The 15,607-nt window shown below is 42.3% G+C and overlaps 2 protein-coding genes across 2 annotated transcripts; one reads left to right on the top strand and one right to left on the bottom strand.

Annotated features, from left to right (window-relative positions):
• Window positions 1-8,209: 8,209 nt before the first annotated feature.
• On the top strand, window positions 8,210-10,700 carry LOC4328639 (uncharacterized). Its single transcript, XM_026023334.2, has one exon. It carries the CDS (start codon window positions 9,027-9,029, stop codon window positions 10,329-10,331), a length of 1,305 nt encoding a protein of 434 aa, XP_025879119.1. The 5' UTR covers window positions 8,210-9,026; the 3' UTR covers window positions 10,332-10,700.
• On the bottom strand, window positions 10,561-13,824 carry LOC4328638 (putative F-box protein At1g32420). The gene is made up of 2 exons (XM_015771847.3): window positions 13,629-13,824; window positions 10,561-12,319 (listed from the first exon to the last, which is right to left on the bottom strand). Exon 2 carries the CDS (start codon window positions 12,297-12,299, stop codon window positions 10,989-10,991), a length of 1,311 nt encoding a protein of 436 aa, XP_015627333.1. The 5' UTR covers window positions 12,300-12,319; window positions 13,629-13,824; the 3' UTR covers window positions 10,561-10,988.
• Between the last annotated feature and the right edge of the window lie 1,783 nt (window positions 13,825-15,607).

The raw sequence follows: 15,607 nt of genomic DNA, 5'->3' as shown, positions 1-15,607 counted from the left end.
ATGCCTTTTCTTCACATTCCAATCTATCATTGTTAGCACATAATGGGAAAAAAAAGGAAAAGAAAAAGGAATAACAGATGGCTGAAATTCGTTATCATCGGATAGCATAAAAAAACCCTACAAAAATACAAAGTTATGAATGATTGGAGCAGCAAACTTTTGCCCTGTGATAATGTACATGTACAGCTCACCTATAAAATCTAATCATAAATTCACTGGACAACAATGGATGCAAACAGGTAGAGACCAGGAGATATTAACAGGTTGTGACGTGGAAATGTTGGTTTTATCAACTATCTAGCTAGTGGCAAAAATGCCAAAAGCTGATGTGACAAATCATCAAAATGAAGAGGATCACTTCTGGTAATACAACAAAAACGTTTTTTTCTTTTTCCTTCAGAATGGGAAGGACACAACGACATGATTATCACCTAATCATAGAGATATTAGCTAGAAGCTTAGAATCAGTAGTTGTTTTCTACTCTTGCACCGCCGAGAAAATTGACATTTAGCCATTCTCGGGTTGGGGTTTCGTCAGAATGCCATCGCCAAATGTGGCTTCGTTATAATGCCATCTTCAAACGACCCCATCTTGCCACACTGCCATTTCAACCAATTTTTATTATTTGCAAATGTTTTCTACTGTTTTGCTTATTTGGTTTGACCCAAATGCCCTTGCCTCAGCCGTGGGGCTTGCCAGGAGCGTCTTTCACCTCCGTCCGCCACCATCATTCTCTCTCCGATGAACTCATGTCCCAAATTGATCTCACTCCTTGGTTGCTCTCGCCCAAAATTGAATGCAAAAATTGGTTCCTCTCGTCCTCCTCATTAATTCCCCCAACAAATCCCACTCAAATCGGCTTAACTCCGTGGTGGATTTTGAAGTCCCTCTTCAATAGCGAGCTCCACCATGGCCGGCGTCGATCTCTCTCCCCGGCGAGGTTGGAGGGCCCACTCAAGCTGCTGGACGCCGCGGGGTTGAGCTGGCTGCGGCTGCGCGCGTGAGCAGGTCGCCTCGACAAGGAGCTCCGCTGCGAGCAGGTCGCTGCCCATGTCGAGGAGCACATCGGAGAAGGGGGTGACGCCGTGGCACGCGTTCAAGTCGAGCGCTTGGTGCGCCGCGCCGCCGAGCCGAACCATCGTCCCCGTCCGTGCCGGCGCTTTCCCCATCCCCAGGCGCGCCGCCTTCCCCGTTCCTGGTCGCCATCGCCACCGCCGGCAACCTGTGCGTGAACCCGGTGAGCTTCGCCGTCGAGCTAGTGAGGGCGGCGAAGGGTGGCGTCGGCGCCATCCCCGGTGTGGCCAGCTTTCTCATCCCGTAGCGGTTCAGCGACGGTCCCGAGCTGCGCCGGCGCCGCCCCACCATCTGCAACGAAGAGATGAGGTAGGAGAAGAGAGATGAGATAGGATCCAAGGGTATTTTGGTCATCTCAGTAAGAAAAAAATCATTAAACTAAGAAGAAATGGATGAAATGGCATTGCAGCATGTTGCCCCTGACTAAGGATGGCATTTTAACGAAACCACTTTTGAGAGTGTCATTTTAGCGAAACCCCGTTTTGACAATGGCAAAATGTCAATTTTCTCTGCACCGCCACACAAATTTCCTCATTCATATCATCACACAAGCCGTTTTATGTACAGTAACTTGTCTTGATTTTTTCTGAAAATCTTGCAGCTGATTTTTCATAGCCTTTCAGTATTAATTTCATCAGTTTTTTTGAGCAGATATTCAGCCTTACAAAAAACAATAAGACAATGCCAAAGTCAAACTTATATACATGTATTTCTTGATTTCTAGGACTGATGTGGATCTCTAATTACAGTCTTAGCAAAATTTCTCAGTACTTTGCTCTGAGTAATAGCAAAATCTCCATACTTCACTACGGGTAAAAAGAAAATATATTATAATATTGTATATCATATCGAAACATATTATTTTTATAAAATATGTTACCAACAATTGTTTGCTTATTTAAATATATGGTATCAACTTGTTTGAATTAAAAATTGACTATTTCATAATATTAGAAAATATTATAAGATAATTCATAAAAACTGTGAAAGCAATGGTAAGGGTGGCACCGTGGCAAATTAACAGCCACCACCAATAAAGCCTAAAGGAATACAGATGTAAGATATTTCTGTTCATCATGAGTAACACCGTTTGGTCCTGCTGTTCATGAAAAATCTCTAGGACTTGCAGGTGGTACCGAACCATACGTTGTGCTCCTAAAAGGCCAAAACCGATTGAGATGATCAATTTGACAGTGAAAGAAAACGAAACCACGGCCCTTGTACAATGCATTGGCAGTTTGGCACTATATGTACAACCACACCATAAATTTACCTCATGTTTCTGAACACGACAAACCAACTGCTACTCCGTACTAGTGATTTTACAAAGTCACATATTTCATTGATATACTATGTGCGAAACTACTGGGCTTCTTAACTTTTTTTTTTCCTAGAACCAATTCGATAGCCTTTTCTCTAATAGGGAAAAAAACTCCCGTCCGTGTCGCTCCCAAGGTGACCCGGAGGGCGCTCCACCAAGCACCGCTGCCACCACCATTCCTTGTTCCTCTACCTCGCCGCCGCCCGAATGGCACGCTAGAGAGCCGAGCGGCCTCAAGGACGACGGCGGTGGGGCTCTCTCCTCCCGAGCGCATATACTGTAGGCGATGGGATGACCGGGCAGACGCCGCTGTTAGATCCGAGCCCTCCATGACTGGATCCAGCACTAGTGAGCCCCGCAGACGGGGACAGTACCCGACAGGAGGCAGTCAGCCAGCCAGCGTGCGTAGTGGTGGCGGACGGTGACCATCAAGCAGGAGCCATGGCTGCCGTGCGGCGCCGACATCCAGATCTGGGCCTTTCGAGGCCGGATCTAGCGCCGGTGAGGCTGGCAGCTGATGGGGAACGTGCCACCGGCAGGAGGCAGGCGCCAACGTGCTTGGTGGTGGGGAGCGAGCGACACCGACACCCAGATCCAGGCCCTCACGGATGGGTACAACGTTGGTGAGGGTGGTAGCTATTGGGGACGGTGCATGCTGGTGTGCGGTGGAGGTGGCTTGTTGCTGGCGATGACCGTTGGTGAGGTGTGGAGGTACGGCAGATCTAGTGCAGCTGTTGTGACGGTGCAAATGCCGACCCTGGCTTCTTGGCCCCCGGTGGTGGCAGTGTGGCATTCGTGCGACAATTATGTGTGCGGATTGGTTGGGTGTGTGGGAGTGGATAGGGAACCTTAGGCGAAAGCCTTGCCGTGCCATTTAGCTAACTTGATGTTCCCGTTGATGTGAAAAACACACACTGGTCTAGAAGATATGCTTAACTTCAGTACAGGTCCAAAATCTTGCTTTTAGGTTCGTGAGCGTGCCAGTTGATTTGATCCTGCAATCAACAAGAAAGAAAGACAAGAAAAACGCGGTTAAATCCATAAACGATAGCCAATCGGCCAGTCACCGATGACATATCATTTATCTTCAAGCCGATGTCATATTGAGATCAATCGGCAGTTATAGAAAAATAAGATAAGACCAAATCTACTCGATCGGTTGTAGATATTAACAATATACAATCCTTCTGTCGATGTATATTTAAACCAAGTGATTGGGATAGATCGGTCGCCATGCCGAGACAGTATAAACCACTTAGATCGAAATATGCATTAACACAAAGATTATAAATGCTTATAGCATAGCCGATTAGATAGATCTAGCATGTATCGGCTAATACTCCGATATTACTCTTTATTAAGATATCAGAACAAGTAGAATATATTAAACAAGAAGCCTAATATACCTTAATGCGATAAGATCTTAATATAAAGCGCGGATCTAGCATATCAATCAAGCATATAAAACGTAAAGTAGCTAAATCAGGTAAGAACGGCTGAAACTCCGACACTATCTATATTGATAATCATAAAACAAGTTAAATATTAGAGTTATAAATAGAACTTAATAGATCGAACCCAACCGATACAACATTAAGCATAACGATAACTGTAAGATCTAAACCAGATGATGAAAACCTCTAAAAGATGGTAGATATACTATATAATCTGGATTAGCAATGAGATCTAACTCTATCGGCTATGTCTTAGCAGTAAAAACCAACCGATGACAAGTTATATAGCGAAACTAACAAAGATTATAAAGTATATATGATAACTCGACGGATTACATAAACAATATTAGAGTGTCATAAAGATGGAAGCACTAATTCCGAGAACGCAAGCCGCCATGACAAGTTTACCTCTAGTCGAAATAAAACGAAAGTAAAAAGGGTGGCGATGTGCCAAAATTGTATTGATCGTGTGATAATTGATTATATGGGTTCGGGTTCTATTTATACCCGAGATTACAAAACATGTCCTTGCCGGACACGACTCTTATCTCTAACAAACTCTAAGATACCATAAGTCTTTGCAGCAGACTTTTGCCCAAACATATCTCTAAGGAAATTACACGAAATATCCTAATTAATAGATACACTTGCCTATCTGAGAGCTTTATCTCTATCGTGGCAATCCCTGTGAAGCACTTTGATCGATTCTAGAAACATCCTCGAAACCATCGTCATCAGAATCGGTTGCATCACCTCTATCGGCTGTATCGGCTGTCCTCTGTCCGATCCATCTCAGCCGATGCATACTCTGTTCTTCGAATCCATTTCTTTACCGAATCCGCTTCGATTCCAATATCGAACCTGGTTCATATCTTACCAAATTTGGTCGTCAACAGTTCTCCTCCTTGGAGGCATCGTCATGGCATGGTCCCTCTTCTTCCATCATTGTGCTCCAGGCGAAAGCCTTGCCACAGTTACCGGGCGAGCGACAACAGAGATTCATGTCGTTTTTCTGTTAAGGGTGTAGTTTTGGAGAACCTTTTCATGTATATGTCTGATCGTCAAATCGACGTTAGCTGCGGGCTTTCTGCTTCCACACCAACACTCAATAGGCCGGGATGTTCGGCGAGGCCTTCGCCTTCTTGGATTCGTTTCTTGCTTTGCAGTAGGCGGCCGATGCTCTTAGTTGATTTTGCTAGGGGGAGTCAGAGCTGCTTTGTTGTTGGGGTGCAATGTAGCTTGGCAACGATAACACGTTGCAGTCGCTTTCTAGGTGTATAGGTACCAACCATAAGCAGGAAGCGACGATACGGTGGCTTTGGTTGATGTCCGTCATGGGAAGTCGCAGCTGCTTGGTAGTTTTTGTGATGAGCTCGTCAACGACGACACAAGTTTGTGGTAAAGTCGGATATGCTTTGCTCTCGCAAGCTTGGCAACGATGTCATGCATTCACTGTGAAAGTTGGAGTTGATGTGTCGCTTTTGCGCAAGCTTGGTAACAACCACTCATGTTTGGGTTCCGTCGATGATCTACTATAAGTGTGTTGTAGTGTTGAATTGTTGTGTGTGCTGTAAATTTATCTAGCCGGCAACGGTAGTATTGAGGAGCTTGGCGAGATTTTTCTCGTTTAGTTGTTTTTTCTTTTTTTAAAACTTATCTGGGTTTTTAATCTGCTTATAAAAATATAATCAGCAGCTCTTCTACCGGTTTAGTTTCGCAAAATTCGATGGCCTTTTCTACCTCTGACGCGTATCTAGCATTCGGACAAGTTATAAATGTTTATTTTTTCATGAAGATAATGAACTCCATTGGTCGTGTTGTGCCGTGAGTCTACTTGCATGTGGTGCTTACCAAACGCGTCGTCCTCGTGAACACGAGATGTTCGACAGCGAAAGAAAATGATACCACGAATAATTTTTTCCTAACCTCATGCAACTTGCTGTGATCTCTGTCGCTTAATACCTTCATCTTAAAATATATAGTAACCCCGTACCAAATTTAACATAACCTAATAATCTAAATAAATATATTAGGTTAAGATTATTATATATTTTGGCGGAATGAGTATATAGATGTCTTGATGCCATTGAAGCATACTAGCTACTCCCTCCATCTAAAATATAAGTATTTTTTTTAACCCTGACACGGTTTTTGAGATGCTACTTTGACCAACAATATGTGTAAAAATATGATGTTTTAAATAAATATAGTTGCATATTATGATTGTTTGTTTAATAATAAATCTAGTAACATCAATTTTACATTATAAATTTTTTTTGCTACTAATAGTCAAAGTTAAAAATATTTGACTTGTCACTATGCTAAAGTGCTTATATTTTAGGACGGAGGGAGCAGTAACATATGTTTGAATCCTCTTTCCTAAAAAAATTGGGCGGGGCGTTCATCTCTTCCCATCCCTTTTTTTTATGTTATTGAAGCAATCTCTGTCCCTCTCCGCTTCTCATGTGACCTGTAAAACTGGATCTAGTGAGAGAGTAAGTTTATTTGTCACTCACACACACATACACACATATATGTATATGTGTATATGCTCTACCATTTTCATATGGCACAGTCGATAAAAAGTCGGAAACTAACATCGGTCATCCAGGAATTAACATTATTGTTTTCACTCTTGATATAATCTATGAGTATCATATGTCATCGGTGTTATATATATGTGGTTTAGTGTTGTGTGTATATGCCTATCATGTAATAAAAAATATATTGGAGCCAAAGACATTAAATATATATGCTAGACGACGCATATTCTAGACGGCACATATTGTGCAAATACTTCCTATATAGTTTTTTTCTTTAAGTTTATACTACATCCGTTTTATAAATAGATAACGCGTTAACTCATAGAATAACGTTTGACCATTTGTTTTATTTAGAAAAAATGTAAATATGCTAAAGTATAAGTCATATTTCGAATTTATTTAATGATAAAACATGTCACAGCAAAATAAATAATATTTACACAATTTTTTAAGTAAAAAAGAACGGTCACACGTTATATCACAATTTAATGGTCACATTTATTAGAAAATAAAGAGACTTAATAATTAATACTCGATTAATTATACCCCAATGATTTATACTGTTTCACCTACCACCTAAAATCTCAACAATAAGCTAATTCAATTTTGATGTCGCTTTATCAAAATGGCTAATGCAAAAATTTCGATAAAGTAGCAAACCAAATCACTCGATAAAAATCTTCACATGCTAAAGTTTTGTAAGTGTCATATATATCATTACGTTATAGGTATTACTAGAAAATCAGCGCGCCTATATTTATAGTGTATGTTGTTTAATTGAATTTTAGTTTTTTCATAGTCCAAGAAAGACTATTGTGAGTTTATTGATTGATGTCAGAAAATGATATTTTAGTAAAGAATTTTGATATTTCATCAAAGGGAGATAAATCATTCGTTATAAATCAATAGACCAACGAACTAAATAATCGATGGATTTATATATTATTTAAATGTGTGACCTGGTTTTGAGACAAAGTGTTCGAATGCAAGACTTTTCCTCAATAAATTTATTATTATTTTAAACATAATTGATGAAATAAAGGGTATGTGATTATAATCGTACATTTTTTCCCTTTTCTATTGGTGCATGCATTGTTCGTCCTATTTATTTAGAGTTAATTTATAACACATAAATTTCAGAGGACTTTAATAGACATTATCTAATTTATTTTAAAATTTTAGAAATCATAATATTTTTCATATGTATTTTTTTCTGGATTTTTTTTCCGCTTGATCACTCCATTCAGTTCTACAAATCCTAGGTAGAAGATACCATGTACTACTATGCCAGATGGGAAGCTTCTAGCATTTGCTAGATGTGGTGCTCAAAACTTTGTTTTTCAGGATTTTTTTTGCTTATATAATTTCTAGCTTTATCTCAAAGCTTAACTGTGCCACTTGTATCAATTGTCTGTTAGTTTCACTGCCAGCTTTAGAAGTACTGATGATTATCTGCCAACTAAGGATTGTTTAGATTCAGGGGTGTAAAATTTTGATGTGCCACATCAGGTATTATATAGGATGTTACATAGGGTGTTCGGGCACTAATAAAAAAACTAATTATAGAATCTGTCAGTAAACCGCGAGATGAATTTATTAAGCCTAATTAATTCCTCGTTAGCAAATATTTACTTCAGGACCACATTATCAAATCATGGAGCAATTAGGATTAAAAGATATGTCTCGTAAATTAGTCGTAATCTGTGCATTTAGTTATTTTTTAGCCTATATTTAATAGGAGTGAAAAAATTTAAGACGCGATCTAAACAGGGCCTAAACAAAAGCATTAATTCAGTCCTTGAATCCATGGCTGAAATACAAACGCACGGCATGATGTGGTCCTCGCTCACAATTGATTCCGATTTTCATTTTTTTTTCACGTGTGAGGCTATTGCTGGGCCCACAGGTCAGTCTCACACGACAACGACAGCTGCCGCGCCAAAAAAAAAAAGAGAGAAGTGATAATAAAATGAGTAAAGTGTATTGGCGATCCTTAAGCTTATAGGATTGTGTCATATGTCTATAGACTCTTAAAACGTATATCCAGATCTCATAACTTGTCAAAGTATATCATCTAGGTCCCAAATTGACACATCCCCTCTAGAATCCTACGTATTGACATATCCCCTCTAGAATCCTATGTGGTGCTGATGTGACAATGCCATATGGACGTGACGTGTCCTTTTCTTTTTTTTCTTCTTTTCTTTTTCTTTTTCGGTTTCTTCTCATTCTTCTTTTTTTCCTTTTTTCTACACGGGTCACAGAGAAAGGAGAAGAAATAGGAAAAAAAAGAGAAAAAAGAAAAAGAAAAAATAATACCATGTCATGTCATGTCTGTGTGGCATGCCACATCAACGCCACGTAGAATTCTGAAAGAGTTGTGGTGATTTAGGACCTAAATGACATATCATGATAAGTTCTAAGATTTGGATATGTATTTTGAGGATTTGGGACCTAGATGACATATCATGATAAGTTCTAAGATTTGGATATGCATTTTGAGAATTTATGTACCTAGATAACACACTCCTACAAGTTTAATGACCGCCGGAACAATTTACTCTAATAAAATATTTCGAGCGCGCCCCCACCCCTCCTCGCTCTGAGTGTCAGCCGCGCGCGCAGCTGTTGCCATGGCCGGCGCCGTCGCCGTCATCGTCGCCGCCGGCGAGACGCAGGTCCCCGACGACGTGGTGGACGAAATCCTGGTCCGCCTCCCCTCCCGCTCCTCCCTGGCGCGCGCCGCCGCGGCGTGCTCCGCGTTCCGCGCGCTCGTGTCGTCGCCGCGCTTCCTCCGGCGCCACCGCGCGCGCCACGGGCCGTGCCCCGGCGCGCTCCTGGGCTCCTTCGCGTTCTCCTCCGAGGGCGGCGCCTTCCACCCCGCCGAGCCCCCCCACGCGTCCGCCGCCGCGGCGCGCGCCGTCGCGGCCGCCGCGGACTTCTCCTTCGCGTTCCTCCCGCCGTCGCCGGTGGTGGGCGACGACGACCCGCGCAGGGGCCTCGGGTGGATCGTCCGCGACCACCGCGACGGCCGCTTCCTCCTCGACCGCGTCGCCTCCCTCGACGACAACGTGTTCCCGGAGCTCGCCGTGTGCGACCCCCTCTCCCGCCGCTACGTCGTCCTCCCGCCCATCCCGCGCGAGCTCGCCGCCGCCGTCGACAGGCCGCTCGGCGTCATCGGCGGCCGCCGCCGGTGCGAGCCCTTCCTCGCGCCGTGCGACGCCGACGCCGACGCCGACGCCGAGTCAGAGCCCGCGTTCGCCGTGATATGGACGGCGCGTTGCCCGAGGAAGGTGGTGGCGTTCGCCTTCGCGTCGCGCGACGGGCGGTGGCGCGCGCTCCCGTCGCCGGAGTGCTTCGTGTGGAGCAGGCACCGCTCGCCGTTCGGCTGCCCGGTGCACGCCGTGTGGAACCGGCGGTTCTACGCGCACGGCTGCTTCTACTGGCTCGACTGCCTCACCCACCGGTGGCTGGTGCTCGACACGCGCGCCATGGAGATCACCGTCAAGCAGATCCCGTCCCCGGCGTGCTACTGGGAGGAGCACGTCGCCGTCGTCGAGGGAGAAGACGGCAAGGTCGGCGTGTTCGCGCACGACTTCTACCGCGCCGGCGGCGAGGCGTGCCTCTACTACTACACCATCGTCGACGGCGGCGATGGCCCGCGGTGGCGGCTGGAGCGGACGGTGCCGTTGCCGTGGCCGGCGGCGCACGGCCGGCCGTACAGCATCCGCGCCGCCGCCAACGGGAGCCTGATCCTCGAGGTCAGCCATGGCACGCCGGCGTTCATGACGAGCTACCGGAGCAGGGACGTCGAGCTGTACAGGATCGACGTCAAGAGCTTCGAGCTGGAGATGATCTGCCGCGCGCGGTGCGCCGCCGGCGACATCGCCTGGGCATACTTCGGCTTCCCGCCATTGCTGTCCTTGCCAACCGTCTGAACAACAAAATCCCAAACATTCTCTGTGTGTGTGTGTGTGTCTATATATATATATATATATATATATATATATATATATATATATATATATATATATCTCATAAATGGAAGGATCAGTTCTCATATATACTAATATAGTTGAAGGAAACAAATTACACCAAAATTAACCACAAGCATCATGTACAGTTTGTATCTGATATGTATTTAAACAACAGTTTGTATGGATATAGTTTCCAAAAACAAAAGGATGTTTGTATTTATCTTTTCCTGCCACATATACTGATTAACTGATGCTCCAGGTGCAATGGAGGCATACAGTTTACAACTACAAATCAAAACAAGAGTACCTTAATCATACAGGTTTATTTCATATAGCTTTCCATTTTCTGGTATAAAGGCCCCCATAGGCAGGGGCTTAAGCAAAGCAAAACATATGTGAAATACACATTAACATATCACTGTATCTTTTCTGATCTTTATCTTCTGTCCAAATTACCAAACCACTTCCATGGTGTACCTTTTTCTCTCCAAGATAGGCATTACTCATAAACTGCTAATAGCTGCTTCTTCTCTGCCATAGGCATATACAAAGACCAATAGCTTTTGCTGGAATGTAGGTAGGTAGCTTCAAGCTGCTGCACAGTCCAAAGAGATTATTTCATAGCCCCTGCTGAATCTTGCTTGTGCCTTCTGTATACATCTTCCACACTAAGTTTATTGTTCTCTTCGCCCGCTTGGAGGATTGCACAACTGCTGAGGACCACCTGGAGGCAGCGGGTGAACGTCGAGTTCTTGTTGAGGAAGATCCAGCAGCACGAGAAGATGGTCCAGAGCCTCTTGATGATGACCCAGCATAACGAGAACCGGTTAATAATGTCATTGAGTTCACCAAGCCTGTGCCTGTCAAAGCAGGTACAAAGCTCTCCACAAACATGCCAGAAGATATGATATTTTCACCAGAAGGAATATCAACGTAGCAAACCGTCCCATCCAAAATATCAATATAGATGAATCTCTTTTGGCTCCCCAGAAAGAGCTTGCTCTTGTACATGAAAAATGGCTTCGTGCCCAAAACAGAGGGATGGGCAATATTGTGCAAGTGAACCCAGAATTGCCGGGTTGAGTCTGCCAGCCAAATCTCTGATTCTGTATATGCTGCCCCTTTACAAGGCATAGACCATAAATGAAGTTTCCCTTCCCCCTCGACTAATTCCAAATCACGGTCTCTTACACTGTCTGGGACATCAAGATATGAAAACTTCTCATCTGTCAAGTTGAATGAGAGGATTTTTCGAGTAAAGTGAGATGATTCATCATCAAGAAGTAGCCAATGCATTTCATCATTAACAACAACCGGCTTTGTTGTCTTCAGGAGTTCTTCCTCTTCAGATCCACGTACCGTCCTCCATGACAACGTGCCAATAGTGCAGACTTCAAATGTCAAGTGCTTTATCCAATGGCGGAGAGCGACTACCTTATACTCTTTTGTAGAGTGCACATATCCAAGAAAATATTCCGAATATTGAGCCTGATATACACTTTCTGAAGCTGGCAGCGTCAAATGCTTCCTTGTTGTTGGATTCAAAACTTCAGCAGCACCTTTTAAATCATAGGCGCACACCATGCCGTTGCAGGGTTGTGACATGTGAAACCTAGATGAGAACACAGGCTCTGTTCTTTTGAAGTTCACTGTGATGGGATCAAACATGTACATCTGGACAAGACCGTTATCAACTGAGGTGAAGCAGGCAATGGCCTGGCGGAAGCGGAGAGCACAGTTGAGGTGGTGATCCACAAAAGCAGGTTCTACAATGCAGTCTCTCCAGAACTTGCACACACTGCAGAACTTGAGAACAGTCCTACCGGGTAGGAAACCAATAATAATCCGCTGAATATCTTGAGGAAGAGAAACTTGGGATTGCACTTCTTCATTTTGCCCATCAAGAATTTCATCATTATTGTCTTCCATGGCTTGATGGCAAGTGACAACTGCAACCAAGGTAAAAGGCTTAGTCAGCACAAAATTGGAAGAACAAAAAGGTAAAGTGGTTGGATCTGGATCTGGACTGTACTGGGGTAAAAAACAAGAAAGAAGATATTATTTAGGACATGACTAACAAAAAAATTACAATATTTGCCCACTAGATCACTTATCAGTACATTTGGAGTGAAAATACAAGGCATTGTTGATGATCTACAAGGTCATTCAAAATGGACTTGATGATACGCATGGACCACAAATGAAGCATAGGTAAAACAGAATGGTATAGATATATAATATACATGTTCTAATAACAACCAAACAATCCTAACTGCATTGGTTTTCTGAAATAACAATTAAGCTTAGGAAATAGGACATGAACTAAAGTACTCCTTCCGTTTCCCTTTCTAAGACTATATGAATATATTTTTGAGATGGCATACAGATCAAGCAGAGTATAAACCAAGGGAAAGAGAAGGTAAAATGACCATGCTGCCTATTCTTAAAACACCTTCAAAATAGGAGTTGAGATGCTTCCTATAAATGCAAGCCAGAGAGTGAGGGTAAATAGGGAAATGAGTCAATAAATGCACATTCAAACCTTATGTCTTTAACTAGGTTGGAAAAACCACATGCATCATAAGAAAATGGAGAGAGTACTAAACAATAGTGTTATCTGCTTCATAGGAAGATGAGACAAAACATTGCATTTGCATGTTCCTCCTGCAACTTGGTAGAAACAGACACCATATCCAAATTTGTCCTCAACTGCAGATTTAACCAGCAGTCTAGGTAACCCTGATAAACCTTCCATTCATGTAACATTCTACATTGTAAAAGTGTGATCATATATTCATATCTTTTCCTGCTTCAAGCGACAATTATAAAGATCATTTCCAGTAGTGAATCCATTCTAAAGGAGACATCCATCCAAAGAAAAATGTTGCATGATGACTTCCAAAACCACATTCTAATATACAAATCATACATTCATACGGAAATACCCCCAACAAATTCAACACCAATCCAATGATTCATCCTAATGCTTTGCAAGCAAATCACAGAGTCAAACTTAGCCAAACATCACCGCATCTCGACGGATTCTATCCTGGGGGCATATGGGGGTTAATTCTCTCGGAAACAAACTAAACTCCAATTAGTACTAGGGTTTAACGCAAAAGCCATAGAGATTAAAAAAAAACCCTCCAGATCTAGCACAGAAAAAGCTTAGGGCTAACGCGAATTCGAGATAAAAAAAAAGTGCGGATAGAGATAGAAATGGAGGAGGAGGATGTGCGGATCGGATGGGATGCTCACGAGTCACCAGCGAGCGAAGCGGGGGGATGCGGCGGGAGCAGCAGACGCCGGCGTCGCGGGGTGGAGATCGCCGCGGTCGACGCGGCGGCGGCGGGCGAACTCCGGGGAGCCGAGGCGTCGCGGCGGCCGGCGGCCGGCGGCGAAATGGCTCGCGGGCCGAAGTGTAATGGGCTTTTCTCGAGATAGACGATCGGCTAATCTCCTCCGGCTGAAACAAAGCAAATAATAAAGCATAATATTGGGATTAGTATAATAATCGATTTTGCTATATATTTGTCGACAAATTTTCTCCTAAAAATTTGACAGATGTAATTACAGTACAATCGTAGTGTAATTACACTGTAACTTTCATGTAATTACACTGTAACTATAGTGTAACTTGTATGTAACTTTCAAAAATCTCTTTGTAATATGTTATTTCGGTAAAATGGAGGTTGTGGGAACAAATTCTTACACATATGTTTGTGCTGTGATTTTTTTTTCTTCCTCACCAAAACAAATCTTGTAATAGATTTAACGATTCAAAATTACGTGAAACTTATATGCAAGTTACACTGTAGTTACATGCAAGTTACAATGTAATTATATATAAGTTACAGTGTAATTACACTACGATTGTACTATAATTACATCTGTCAAATTTTTAGGAGAAAATTTTTCGACAAATGTATAGGTGGTCCCTATAATAATTTGATCCAAATGGAGACCGATAGCTGAATGAGAGAGAGAAAAAGCAGGTTAAAAAAAAAGGAAATTGCTCACTACCATGGTTTACTCTACTGGATTCTCATTTATGGTATATTTTAGTAATATCATTGAAAGTATCATTAAAGTTTCAGAAATTATAATAACAGTTCCTTTCGTTTACTATTATAATGAAGTACCCATATCTCCCAAAATATAAGAGATTTTGGTTAGATAAACATGGAGTCTGATCTTACGAATTTGGACATAGAGCTTATCCAGATCCTACTATATGTGTCTCATATAATCAACACTCTTATATTTTGGGAAAGGAAAAGATATAAAATAAATTTTTATCCATGTATTCTTCCCCTTTTGAATAGATCTGAACACCTCGATCGGAGGTGCTCCCTTAGTAGAATCATTTTAGATCCAACACTAGGCTACGAGGATAACGATAGTTATACATTAATAATAGGTAATTAAACAAATCACCGGTGCGATGAGACGATAACTAGGGTAGATATAAGATCAGTTGGCGGTGGCGAACCTGGAGTAGTGGGAGGGAAACCTCAGCGAGGAGGCATGATCCGGTGGACTAGACCCGAGAAGACGTTAGTTGTGTCGGCTAGAGCGCCACGATTGCCATGCGCTCCTCCGCTACCAAAGGGCGTGCGGCGGCGGCGACGAGCTCATGAGATGGGGATTAGGGGAGAGAGTGCCTTGACCAACCTAGCTTTGCCTTCTTCATATAGAGGTCGCCTTTAGGTAGGGTATGGTTGGGCCTTGGGCCTAATTATGAGTTGGAAGTAAGGTTAATAAATGTGACCTATTTGCTTCCGAGTGATTTCCTCAATAAATGCGGCTACCATTTAGTTACAGATCAAACTTTTAAAATTTGGACAATTTTTTTGCTAAAAGTTTAAATCTTGGTTTGATTTTTTTAAAAGAACTAAAAAAAGCTCGTATATTACAACGGGTAAAGACTATTTTAATCTTATTATTGTTATCTGTTAAGGTGAAATTTACCGTGTGAATTCGCTTGGATATATATATATATATATATATATATATATATATATATATATATATATATATATATATATATATATATATATATATATATATATATATATATATATATATATATATATATATATATAATCATGAGTTGCAGTTAGGAGTAGATTTCTTATATGACTCCTTTTATATTTTCAAAAGCTAACGATCTTAAAAGCTGACTCAAATACTGATATGTAAAAAATCCATATGGATGACGTACCAAAGTATCGGTA

The sequence above is a fragment of the Oryza sativa genome, chromosome 2 (assembly GCF_034140825.1).
Source record: "Oryza sativa Japonica Group chromosome 2, ASM3414082v1".
NCBI lineage: Eukaryota > Viridiplantae > Streptophyta > Magnoliopsida > Poales > Poaceae > Oryza > Oryza sativa.
The sequence above is the reverse complement of the archived record's forward strand: the minus strand, read 5'-3'. Positions and strand labels throughout refer to the sequence as shown.

Bases quoted from the DNA above. Each gene is read 5' to 3' on its own strand.
- LOC4328639 (XM_026023334.2), top strand. From the start codon at position 9,027: ATGGCCGGCGCCGTCGCCGTCATCGTCGCCGCCGGCGAGACGCAGGTC.
- LOC4328638 (XM_015771847.3), bottom strand. From the start codon at position 12,299: ATGGAAGACAATAATGATGAAATTCTTGATGGGCAAAATGAAGAAGTG.